Below are 13,119 nucleotides of genomic sequence, written 5' to 3'. Positions count from 1 at the left end.
CGACTTAACTTGCAGGCCCAAGGGTTCGATTCAGGGAAGAAGGTAGGAGAGCCAGTGTCTCCATTCCAGTCTTTACCAGAGTCCTGCCTGAGGGGCTGGAGGGTGCCTGCGTGCCAGGACAAAGGTGGAACTTGCTTCCCCTGGCCTTCTCATCCTTGTATGCCCTTGTGCTCAGAGGGGCGGTATGGGCGGAAAAGTATTTAGATGCCCAGGACCCCTAGGAAATATCAAGCCCTTACGTATCAAGGGATGCAGGCTTAAGAACATAGCATGCCATTTCAAATCCATTTCCAGGGGAATAAATGTATAATTCAAAACAAGCCTTTGAATGATACAAAGGATAAAAATTAAACCTCAAAAAACTCAAATTGAAAAAGCATCTATTCCGAAGGGGCAGAAGTAGTTAAGTGTAGAGCACATCACCAAACCACTGCCCACAGATCAGGGCCTGAAGTCTTTTCCAAGTTTGGAGAACCAGGCAGACCCTCTGGGGTCCAGGCCCTGCCCTGGGAAGTGGCTCTCAGGAGCCTCATACAAACAGACCCAGAGCTGGTGACAACACCAGGGGGGTAGTCAGCACATGAGAGGTGGAGAGGGGGCTGCCATCTCTGGGTCCCTGATGCTGGGAAGGACTCTTCAGGCCTGTCAGCTCAGGAAGGGGTGTCTAATCCACCAAAGAGTACTGAGGCGGGGCCACATGGGGACATTAACACACTGGGGGCCACAGGAGCTCTGGTGTTCAGGGTGCCACCAAAGGGCCCCTGGGCGTGGCCTGTCAACCATCTTTTCCATCCCATTCTGTGCCCCTTTCCCTTGTTCTCCCTCTTCCCTAGTTTCCTCCTCCCTCAGTCCTCCCCTTGCCCACTTCTTAGTGGCTCTGCAGCTCTCCCTCCATCTTGTCTTCCATCTGTTCCTCCTCTCCTTCTCTGTCTCCTCCCTCTTTGCTCTCATCCCCTCTTACCCATCTGGGCCAGAAGCAGAGCCCTTTTCCACCCTGTTAAGGGTAGGAGGGCACAATTTAGTCTCATCTACGACCTCCCCAGGGTTAATATACCCTTTGGCTTGGCCCCCTTGGAGTGGGACATCTGTTTCCTTGGGAATGTGGGATTTTCTGGCTGATTTAACTGGTCACAGAGGAAGCTCTGGGTCAGAGGAACCAAGTTTCCACAGACTCAGCCTAGAGCAGGGCTGTGGGCAGCCTTGTAGGAGCCAGCCTATCCCATGGCCTCACCCAGATGCTGGAGGCATGCTTATTTATTATGCAGAGGCTCAGAGAAAGGGGGTGGGAGGCTTGGGAGGCAGGGCTGGGGTGGATGTGAGAGGAGCTGTGTCCAGGCTTGGAGCTCTGGGTAGCCGTAGGGGCAGCATCATCTCTTGAAGGCCTGTTTTTTCCAGGGGACCGCCTTCTTACTGCCGCTCCTGGCTTTGCTGAGAACAGGCAGATCCACTTCAGGCGGTTTCACTCTAAAAATCAAAATAGAGAGAAGCAAATGCTGGGAAATGGGTGGAGAGAACTGGTGTGGACAGCACTCAGAGCCCTGCCCTGGCCTGAGCAGAAGTGCGCCTGGCCCTCCGCCATGCACAGCTGAAGCCCTCTTGGTGTTGCTCCAACCTGGGGGACCCAGAGGCACTTGTGACCTTTCTAGGTGCTCACAATTTTGCTTTTCTATCTTCAGAAGAATTGTGTGATTTTTACGCTCTTGCAGAATACGTAATTCGCTTCAGTTAACATGGCCAAGTTAGTGGACTTTTGGCAGGTCTTGAAGGTTTCTTGCAGGGAGACAGTGGGCAGTCTCCACCCTTCTCAGACTGAGGGTCTGGGTGGTAGGGTTTCACTGCAAAGTCTACAAAAGGTCTTAATCTCCACCACCCAGACCACTGCCTGCAGCTCCGGGGAGCAGGCTTGCTGCCCAGCTAGACATGGTGTTGATTAAATGGGCCAGATATCAAGGATGGTTGGAGATGACCCACGCCCAGGGTAGGGGGGAGTGACTTGCCCAAAGCCACTTAGCCCCACATGGGCTCTGTGGCCTGTGGCAAAGCCAGGGGCCCTGCTGTGAGCCATGCCCATTCTGTTGATCACAGGAAGGCCCCTCAGCCCTGGGGCTGGGGTGGCCGCCTACTTCTTCTCAGTTTCAGGAGGGGACTCCTCCATTTTGTTCCCCATGGCCAACGAGGAGAAGCTTTCTTGGATGTCTGCCGATATTGCTTTCTTGGCTGAGTTGGGGTCTTCCAGGACTGGGATATAGGTTGGAATGCTGCAGGGGAGGCAGGGAAGGGAGGGCAAGGCTCAGCAGAGGCACAGCCAGAGGGGGCCCCGAGTAAGTAGCCCCTGCTTGGTGCTGCCGTTTAGCATTCCAGCTCCAACAGAGGAAAGAGTGCAGGGTTTCTCCTCCCTAGGGTGGGTAAAGGGAGAGCCTGACCCCTGGGGACCCAGAGACTTCCTGGAGCTTGTTTTTTCTGGCCTCTATTTAAGGTTGGAATCACCCTGACTCTGTCAATGACACCTGTGCACCCAGCACTGACCACTGGTGGGGCAGGAGGGCTCCGAAAAGTGAGCAAAGGAGAGAGCACAGGAGGCCAAGGAAATAAGCCATTATGTAGAATCTTATGGGCTGCTTGTGTCCCCCTCCCCAAACTCAAAGGTTGGTGGAGTCCTAACCCCCAGTACCCTAGAATGTGACCTTATTTGGAAATAGGGTTATTGCAGATGTAATGAGTCAAGAGGAAGTTATACCAGAGTAGGGTGGACCTCTAATTCAACATACCTGGTGTCCTTATTCAAAAAAGCGGGTAATGTGGACACAGATAAACAGATGGGAGAACACCACGTGAAGCCTGGAGTAATAATGCTGCCACAAGCCAAGGAACTACCAGAAGCCAGGAGACTGGCCTGGAGCAAGGCCTTCCCTCCCACCCTAGCACTTCCCTGCCTACGCCTCTGTCTCTGGCCTCCAGAACCATGACATAATACATTTCAGTTTAAGCCACTCTGTAGACCACTGTTACAGGAGTCTCAAGAAACTAACGGATACAGAGACAGGACAGGCCCTGTTGTTTCATCGTTTCTTCGTATTTACTGAGCCCCTGCTATGCCACTTGCTTGAGGGCAAGGCATTTTAGGGACAAGAGACAAGCAGGGGGGAGGGGAGAGGAGGGCATCTTCCATCATTTTGAAAACTCCAGAAAAATTAAAAATGGAGGTATGGACTGAGCTGTCTCCCCTGTCCCCTTTGGTCCCGTTTGGACAAAGGTGGTAGGAAAGCAGATTCTGGGAGTGGGTCTCTTGAGACTTCCTGAGCACCATGGTGGTGCGAAGGACTCCTACTCCTGTCCCCAGCCCCGGATGGGTCACAGCTCAGCACTTCCTAGGGACTCAAAGCACAGGTAAATGGAGAAATGGGAGTCCAGCGGCACTGGAAAAGGACCCCTAGGTGAGAGCTGCCAATAGCAGGTTACAAGACGAGAGAGTCAGGGTGACCAGGGTGTGGGGAGCATCAGCAGTGTCCCCAGGTGAGGCCTTCCACCAGGCCTGGGGCTGTGTTGACAAATGAAACGTACTGGCCACTGGGGAGACCGTCTCCTCTGCCTGGCCCTGGGTGGATGGAGAGTGGGACCGGCGTTACCAGAGCGGGGAGGGTGGGCTTTGGAGACCAAATCAGCCCTCGCCCTGGGAGCTCGCTAACAGGGGAAAACAGCCCCTTTCCTTCCCCCTCCCTCAGCTGCAAGCACCCACAGAGCATCGTCCCTAACCCCCCACTTTTAAGTTGTGGTTAAAAGTACATAACATAACATTTATCCATTTTCCAATGCATACTTTAGTGGCATGAAGTACATGCATATTGTTGTAGAACCATCACCACTATCTACCTCCAGACTTTTTCATCTACCAAACTGAAACTCTGTATATTATTACATATATATACAAATAACATATATATTAAATATATATATTAAACACCAACTCCCCATTGTTCCCTCCCCAGCCCCTGACAGCCACCACCCTATCTGTCTGTGCATTTGACTCCTCTATGGTCCTCATGTAAGTGCAATCGTGCGGTGTTTGTCCTCTTGTGACTGGCTCATTTCACTGAGCATAATGTCCTTGAGTTGTGTCCATGTTGTAGCTTGTGATAGGATTTCCTTCCTTTTTAAAGCTGAGCAATATTCCACTGTAGGCACAGAACACATTTTTTTTTTTTTTATCCGTTTATCCACTGATGGACACTTGGGTTGCGTCCTCTTCTTGGATATCATGAATAATGCTGCTATGAACACAGGTGTGCAAATATCTCTTCGAAACCCCACTTTCAACTCTTTTAGGTAGCTACTCACAAGTGAAATTGTTGAATCGTAACTCTGTAACTGTTTTCCACAGCGGCCACGCTGTGTCACATCCCCGCCCACAGCGCACGCGCATTCCAGTGTCTCCACACCCTCACCAAAACGTGCTGTTTTTGTTTTTTTGATAGTAGCCATCCTAATGGGTATGAGGTGGTATTACATGGTGGTTTTGACTTGCATTCCTCTAATGATTAGTGCCCTTTACTCGTTTTCTTATCGATTTCTGCGCCTTTGGATTGGCCAAGGTAAAGCAGGTAGAGATCATGTTCACTTCCAAATCCCCAGTGTTGAGCACGAGCCACAAGCAGGCAGTAGGAGGGGTATGACTTTTGGGTTAAAAGCGGGGGCTGCTTCCGGGGAGAGGAGCCTCCCTCACAGAAGGTATATGAGGGGTGGCCAGAGAACCATGGCAGCTGGTTATCAGTAGACCCTCTGTCAACCAGCCCTTCCTCAGTCTGACCTGGCCTCTGCCTCCCAGGGATAAAATCAGCTCTAGGTCATCATTCAGTGAACATGTCCCCAGGGGGTTCTATGTGCCGGGCCCTGGGGCTTAGCAAAGGACACAAAGAGAAGGGAGGTGGGCCGTGTGATGCAGGACACCCGCCTTAACAGGTACAGAGAGACCTGCAGCCCTTCCCAACCCACAGCTGTCTCTGTGGCTGGCTCCTCTGAGTGCCCCGTGAGCAGCACAGGCCTTCTGGAGCTGTCCTCCAGCTCTGCCCACCTCCCTGCATTTACTCTGCAGACCTGTCTCCTCCTCTCCCTCTCACCTCCCTGCCTCGAATCCTCCCAGTAGAGCTGTACAAAACCAAGCAGATCGGAAGTCTACTCTGGCAAGGAAGAAATGATTCCAGCCCAGGGATAGTGAGGGCCCCCCCCCACTAGCTCTGAATGTGAGGCTGTCTGCCAGCCCCCTCTTGTAACAGAGGACCCAGAAATGAAAACACTAGAACTCCAGGAAGAGCATCTCCCTTGGGCTACACCGATAGCGCTGACTTCTGGGACGTTTTTCAGCATGGCACTCTGTCATGCTGGCATGTTCCATATCCACTGACCATAGACCTTCCAAACCACTGCTTGGCAGCTGAGCCTCCTGCGAACCTCCATTCTGTCATCCTTCCCCATCTAGGGCATAACTGATCGGTCAGCCTTCCACGAACACATCCAAGTTACATATTTAGAGGAAAAGTGGACAGGCCAAACACAGAGGTCTGCCCTTCAGGCTGATCACCACTTGCTGGTGATCACTTGGCCCAACAAGCATCTGCCTGAGCCACATCGATCCATCTTGCTCGTAAGGACATCAAGAGATCTCACCCAGTGTCTTCCTTGAAGTTATTCTAGGCCGACAGCATGTCTCACTCCTATTCTAGTTACCCTGCTGGAAGAGGAATCGGACCAGTGGCTGGCTGTAGAACATGTCCAAAAAATCTTTGACACTCCTCCCATCGAGAGGTGTGGTCTCATTCCCCTCCTTTGAGTATGGGCTGGCCCTAGGGACTCATGTGCAGTGCAAAGTGACGTTACCTGACAGGAGGCAAAACAGGCCCCACCTGGCTGCATCTCAGGACACTTGCTTTGGAACTGAGCCACCCACCATGTCTGAGGAAGCCCAGGCCACACGGAAAAGCCAGGTGGTAAGTGTTCTGGCTGAAAGTCTGCATGGACGGCCAGGCATGGAAAGGAGCAAGTCTTTGAGATGACTCTGGCCACTGTCATCTTCTGACATGACCACATGAGACCCCAAGCAAGCACTACCTAGCTGAGCCCCATCAGCCCCCAGACTCCCAGAGACAATAATAGGAAACGGCTGTGTGGTTTTACATCACTGAGCTTGAGGTGGTTCCTTTCACAGATGTAGACAAAAGAGCTGTTGTTATGGCAACATTTTCTTGTCAAATTCCATTCCTTTTTTTCTCTAAGTGCTTTCAAACTGCCAACCTAATAGGTCATTCTAGAATTAAGAGGAGTCCTACTGGTTTATAATCTCAGGAGTCCTTCCCTTTCCACTTTCGAAAACCTGCACTGTGCATGCATGGGTGTGTCTGTGTGTGTTTTTGTCTGTGTGTGCATCTACGTGTTTGTGTGTCTCAGTGTGTCTGTGTGCGTGTCTGTATGTGCATCTGTGTGTGTGTCTGTGTTTGTGTGTGGGTAGTTTGCTGATTCTCTCCCCACCATTCCTCAAAAACTTACTGAAACCTGTTGTAAGCTTGAAGTCCTTTCAGAACCCTTGTATGTAACAAATTAGGAGCCTAGAATTCATTTTAGCAATAGTAACAGCACTAACAACTGTAACTTATAACCTCTCAATAAATGTTAGTGATGTGCTAGAATTTCTCACCTACCTGACTCATCTAATCCACACAACCCAGGGCAGTGAAAACTCTGCTCATTCTTGCTTTACAGACAAAGCAGCTGAGGCAGAGACGGTAAACGGTCCTTGTAAGGACAGTGGCAGCCAAATAAAGAGCTACATCTCCTTGTGACTAGTTTTGGCCTCTCTCACTCCCCATCTACCACACCCACAAGCACCCCATCCATTAAATGTCTCTGAAAATGCCTTTGCTTGCTGTCTTTGGCATCTGCCAGTGGCCTCCACTTATCTTCAGTTTGGGCCTTCTGGATAGCATCCTCCCCATCCCCTCTGTTTTTGGCATAGTTCTTTCTTGAACCTGAGCAGACCCAGAGCCTCCATTTCCCTTTTTCCCTGGGACTGTCAATGAGCTAGCTGGTCTTGAAGGACCCCCAAGCCCTCCTTGAGTCTCTGGCGGTGGGGTCTCAATGACTTTCTTCTCCGCACCTGGCAGCATCTGCCCTTCCTGATGTCCCTGGGCTCCTGGGGCTCCTGCCTTCCCCACTAAGCGGTCCAGGATGCTGGGGTCAGGGTGTGACCTCTATGGTTCCTTCTAGAGGAACCTGTTTAGGGTCAGGCAGACATTCTGGCATAGCTCAAACTCAGTGCACTGGGGAGAAATTGGCATCAGGACTCCTAGAAAGCTGAGGGCCTGGTGGGAGTGGGCTGGGGTTGCTGTCTGGACTCAGCGTGCTGGGGGTACAGGCAGAGGGAGCCCCTGTGTGCAGGCAGGCAATGCTTTGTACGTGTGTTTATTCCTCATTGTGGTTTATACGGCACTTCGGCAAACACACTTTCATAAGAGGTGGGATTTACCATCCTCACTTTAAAGGTGAAGACAATGAGGATTAGGGAGGCAAATGATCCCCTGGCTTATAAAGAGCAGAGTTGGGGCTCCAGCCTCGTCTTGGGACCCCTGACCCAGTAAGGTTTACACTGCACTGTACAGCCCAGGCACTCCAGAATCCACTCCTAACATAGCCTCCAGCAATGTCATAAACTGTGGGCTCCTTCCCTGGACCAGGCTGCATGCTTCTTGAGCCAAGAGACCAACCTTTGTTCATCTCACCCAAGCTGGGCCTGGGAGGCACTCAATGGATGGGCGTCACCTGGTTGAAAAACCTGCACTCAGTGGCCAAGAGGCAGCCTTAAGCCAGCACCACCCCACTTCCCTTCACAAGGGCCTGAGCTCACTTCCTGAGGAACCCTTGGTTTGTCTACATGGCCCTGCTGGTAAACAGAGAAGCAGGACTGGAATTACACACAGGATGGGGTGGGGTATGATGGGGAAAAAGGTGGAGGTGTCCCTAGGACCCCTACCCAAACCTGTCTTCATGATCCTCCCCGCCCCAGAAACCAGCACCGTGCAAACCATCCCATGTCCCCCTTTCTCCAACTGGGACCTTTCCCCCAACTTGTGTCCCAGAGAAACCAACAATATGGCCTCATTCCCCCTTGCCACCTGTGAAGTCTGCTTGCTGCCAGCTTCTTTCCCCACCAGTGTCCCTTCCAGAGCAAGGTCTCCTTCCACCCCATGCCTGCCCCTGCATCCCGAGTTTTTCCTGTTTTACCTAAATTTGTAGTTGTCTGGCAGGAAGTAGCCCATCTTGCAGTCTTGTCGAGCCTGGAAGATCTGTTTCAGCAGATTCTGCTTGCTAAAGCCATATCCATTCAAAATGCAGCCACCAAAAAGGAGCTTCCCCCCTGCGAACATCTGTAGACACACAGGAAGGACATGGCGGGAGAGGCCCTCAGAACACCGGCACTGAATCTCAGGCCAGTGCCATGGGCTCTCAGAGCTTGTGCTGGAAGCCAGGCCTTTCTCTGATGGTTTCAGCAGTGGGGGGAAGGACGCTGCCCTCCCCACACCGCCCAGGGAAGTGTGGCCAAGCCTGTTCCCCATCGAGTCCTCCCAAGTAAGATGGCAGCCCCACCATCCCAAACTTTGCCCCCTGCTGGCCCACCGGCTCAGATGCCACTTCACACACAAGGGCTCCAGAGCCCTGGGGCCGGACGGGTTTCTTCCTGCTCAGAGGCCCCGCACCTACAGCTGACTGGCCCACTTACCCCTACGCACTGGTAAGCCGGCCCCATGGGGTGGGGGCCTCGGGAGGGCAGAGATCTTGTCCTACCGCTCTCTGAACCCCCGCCCTCTAGTGTCAGTCCCCGGCAAGTAGACCCAGGTCCAAAGATTCTTGTGCAAGGATACCCGTTGGAGTGTTATTTGGTATGTCTTCTCTAACCCCGCCCAGCCAACATGGAAATAACCTAAATGTCCAACAAAAGGCTCACAGGTAGAGAAATCAAATGTCAGATTCTTATGCAGTGGTTAAAATAACAATTTAAAAAAGCATGACCCCCAAAGTCAGAAAAAAGACTGAAAGAGCCAGAGGCCAAAATGTTAGCAGGGGTGTGCCCCAGAGCTTCCAACTGTGCCGAATCTAGCAGGTGCCCAGTACATGCTGCATGAACAAATGAGGCAATCTGGGTAATATGGGGAAGTCATTATTTTCTAAATTGTATATTCTTTTTTTTTAAAGATTTTATTTATTTATTTATTTGACACACACACACACACACACACACACACAGAGAGAGAGAGAGAGAGAAGGAGGGGAAGTGGCAGGCAGAGGGAGAAGCAGGCTCCCTGCTGAGCCAGGAGTCCGATGCGGGGCTTGATCTCAGGGCCCTGAGATCACAACCTGAGCCGAAGGCAGATGCTTAACGAACTGAGCCACCCAGGCACCCCTCTAAATTGTATATTCTAAACTTTCTACAATGAATATATATTTTTTTACAATGCCCTGTTTTTAGTAAAAAGTTACTTAGAAACAGATGAAGAGGGGGGTGCCTGGGTGGCTCAGTAAGTTAAATGTCCAACTCTTAATTTCGGCTCAGATCATGATCTCAGGGTCCTGGGATCGAGCCCTGCATGGGGCTCCACACTCAGTGGGGAGTCTGCTTGAGGATTCTCTCTCTCCCTCTCCCCCTGCCCCTCTCCCACTCACACTCTTTCTCTCTCTATAATCAATCAATCAATCAATCAATCTCTAAAACAAAACAAAGCAAAACAACCAGATGAAGAGAATTTTGTTCTCTAGGTTAGGTGTGCCCTGCTCCCTTGAGTCTTCCAGGATGAGGGATAGATGGGGTCAGGCTGGGAACAGGAGACTGGACTCCAGCCCTGACTCTATAACTGGGTGACTCTCAGTCAGGCCTTCTGCTCTCTGGGCCTCAGATCTCACAGACCCTCTCTCTTTCTCCCTTCCATATCTGTGATTCCACAAACGTAGGAGCTGTGGGAGATAGGGGCTGTTGGCAGGCAATTGGCGGTGAGTCCCCCCCTTGGCCCCAGCTCACCAGAACCATCCCTGGCACCACAGCATACTTCTTCACCAGCAGGGGTGGGTCCTTCTGCAGAGAGCTGTCCAGGTCATACCGCAGCAGGCGGTATGGGTCATGCCGGCACTGCCAAGACAGAAGTAAGTGCCCATCAGTCCTATGCCAAGAGGATGCACTCAGATTCCTGCATTCTCAGGCTGACCAGGTTCCGTGGAGTCCTAGAGCCCCATTCAACACGGCCTCCCAACTCCTGCTCAACAGGCTGTTCAGCCCCCGCATGCACACCTCCCATGACCATTGCCATGATCATCTAGGTCCATCTAGGGCCTTCTGCTGGTGCAGGTTGTCATGGAGGTGACTGCCCCCCCACCACGTGACAGCCACCAGCTCCACCCTCTAGGGTCTGCAGGACTTGACTGTTCCCTCTGCCTGGAAGAAGCCATGTTGGAGATGTGAAGGTATACCATATTCATGGGTGTACCCATTTTCAGGATTCCTCCACCCTCTACCACTGCTGGCTGTCCTCTGGATACCTCCCTGTCATTAGACCCAGTGCTGGGACCTGAATCAAACCTACATCTCAAGGTGGGGCCTGGTCAATCCAGAGTAAAGGTGGTCTCTTTCCCTTCCTTCTTTCTGGATGCTACAAATCCATTAAAATAGCAAATGTATAATGTTTTCTGGTTTTATCTGCCTTTTATTCCAGGTGCCTCCAGCTGTCCTGCCTGATGTTTCTATTTAAAATGTGAAATCCAGAACTGTATCTGGAGTTCTAGCTTTCGGAGCAAGACAATGTTAAGGAACATTTCTGCCTTAATCACACCCACTGGAATGGTGAAACCAGAGTTACTGTGAAACCTGACACCTCCCTCCAGATCTGTCCTCCACACTCCTCAAATCCCACTGCCCACTCCTACCTCAGATTCAAGGTCAGGTCCTGTCCCCATTCATGCTACTCACAGCTGGGCTGGACTGCCATGCATCTTATGCTTACAGATAACTATTAATGAAAAATTAATAGCCTTGAGGTAAACTAAAGTCACCTCTAAGTTCCCATGTGGGCAGGGATCCTATGTCTATACACCGATGAGCACAGGGCAGGACTCAATAAGTGTTCACTAAGTCTATGTAAATTGGGGGTGACTCTAGAATACACAGCTTGGATGTACAAGACTAGTAAAAAGGCTTTTGGTGTCTGATGAGAAGGGTTCCACTGCCAAGCTCCGGGCACTGGCTGGAGTGCAGGCACAAGGGTGGGCACATGGGGTCAGGGAGGCCACGCTCCTGGGAGGAGAGCTGGAGAGGGTATCCCCCAGGGCAGATACAAAAACTTGGAAGTCGGGACTGCAGTAAAGGGAGAAGGGGCAGATAGTGGAACAGAGAGGGCATAGGGCCAAGTGGATTTGAAAGAAGTCACCAGGTAGACACAAAGCTGATGTGCTCATATGGCATCCTCTGCTCCAGTTGGAGTGGGGATGGGGTCACCCCTGAACTGTGCTAACCCTGCCAGGGAAGGTTACTGAGGGAGGATGATGATGAGACTCAGAAACGACCCTGCAGGCAGGACAGGACCAGGGGGTGTTCTGTGTGCCCCTGACAGATCCTTGAGACTTCAACCACAATGAACAGGGACCTCAAGCGCCCCTTTCCCTGACCACCTTTGCATAGGCTGCTGCCTCTGATGGGAACACTCACCCACCTGCCCAAACCCTCTCATCCTGGGAGACTCTCTCTGACTCTCTCGAGGTGGCAGGCCCTGCTCCCAGCTCCTGAACCCCCCGGAGCTGGCCTTTCATGGCCCTGCTCAGGATTGCTATAGCTGTTGCCCCACCATGCTGGGAGCCCCTCGGGTCCTGGCATGGGGCCAGCACACAGTAGGTACTCAGCCACAGCCTATGAACATTCTTGAGTCCTGAGTATCCATTGGGGAGTCCATCTCTGCTCCAAGTACTCACACCAATACATAACCACACGCTATGGGGAGTGCTCTGGATGAAAATGGCAGAAAAGATCTCAGGGTCAGAAAAAGCACCCACTTTGATGTGGTGACATTCGTCTCTGGACAGGAGGATGAGTCAGAGAGAGAGAAGAGAGGCAAAACATGGCAGACGGTGTTTTGAAGAGTGTGCGCAAAGGCCCCAGGGAGTAAAGGAAGTGAAAGGGGGCCCATGTGCTGAGGCCAAAGGGCAGCCTCTCAGCCAGATGCTCAGTCAGTCCTAGCGCCCCTGGTGGGGGGCGGGTCTTTCCTTGGGGCCTCCCAAGCTGGGCACTGGACCAACCTGGATGCAGGGCGAGGCGCGGCCCTGCTGCCGGTGACTGTGGAGTATGTCGAGCAGCCACTGGAGCTGTGCGGTGCTGGTGGGGTTCTGGCTTGAGACTATCCCAAACACCAGTACCTGGCTGGGGTCTCGGGGTGCGGACAGGAAGCGTTCCAGCTCCACGTCGGTTACCAAGGGTGCCTTCACCATGCACCTGCAGCCAGCCCGGATGTCTTCCTTGCGAATGAGCTTCCGCAGCACCAGCGGGCAGTCGGAGGGCGAGGCCGCCCACCTGGTAGGGCTGCGCACCTCTCCAGACTTTCCTCTGCAATGAGGAACAAGTGGGCCAGTGCTCAGTGGGCCAGTGCTCAGGCCTTGGATGGGGCCCCCTCACCTCTGTGTGCCTCAGTTTCCTCAGGTACAAAACTGGTGACTCCTTTATCCATCCAACAAAAACTTTGGAGCATCCTGAACCCCTTTCTTTCTCTGACACCCCACATCCCATCCAAGTTACCAGGAAGCCTGTCTGCTCTACATTCAAGAATGATCTAGAATCCACTCACTTTCCTGCTCCCCCACTCCTACTGACATGGCCCAAGCCACCATCATTTCTTGCTTGGATGCCTGCAAGGGCCTCCTAATGGCACTCTGCTTTCTTCCCTGGCCCCTCTTCAATCTATTCTGCACACAGCAGACTGAGGGATCCTGGCTCCTGTTAGAACCCAAGTCACGTCATGTCACTATTCTCTTTGAAACCCTCCAGTGGCATTCCATCTTTCACAGAATAAAAGCCTAACTCCCTATGATGCCCTTCCAGGCTGT

At 52.2% G+C, this 13,119-nt stretch overlaps 1 protein-coding gene across 2 annotated transcripts in view; it reads right to left on the bottom strand.

Moving 5' to 3' along the window:
* Window positions 1–1,367: 1,367 nt before the first annotated feature.
* The window catches only part of FAM194C (family with sequence similarity 149 member C), a 78,877-nt gene continuing 67,125 nt past the window's right edge, over window positions 1,368–13,119 (bottom strand). For both annotated transcript variants that reach the window (XM_028101580.1, XM_088021620.1), the window contains 5 exons: window positions 12,319–12,622; window positions 10,058–10,165; window positions 8,269–8,411; window positions 2,124–2,258; window positions 1,368–1,464 (listed from right to left, as the gene is read on the bottom strand). In XM_028101580.1, coding sequence (XP_027957381.1) covers window positions 1,368–1,464; window positions 2,124–2,258; window positions 8,269–8,411; window positions 10,058–10,165; window positions 12,319–12,622 — 787 coding nt within the window. The remainder of the gene's footprint in view (window positions 1,465–2,123; window positions 2,259–8,268; window positions 8,412–10,057; window positions 10,166–12,318; window positions 12,623–13,119) is intronic.

The sequence above is a fragment of the Eumetopias jubatus genome, unplaced genomic scaffold, assembly GCF_037043125.1.
Source record: "Eumetopias jubatus isolate StellerSeaLion01/CBP00866 unplaced genomic scaffold, mEumJub1_p1.0 scaffold_1, whole genome shotgun sequence".
In the NCBI taxonomy this organism is placed as follows: domain Eukaryota; kingdom Metazoa; phylum Chordata; class Mammalia; order Carnivora; family Otariidae; genus Eumetopias; species Eumetopias jubatus.
Note: the sequence above shows the minus strand (reverse complement) of the source record. Positions and strands in the feature narration are given on the sequence as shown.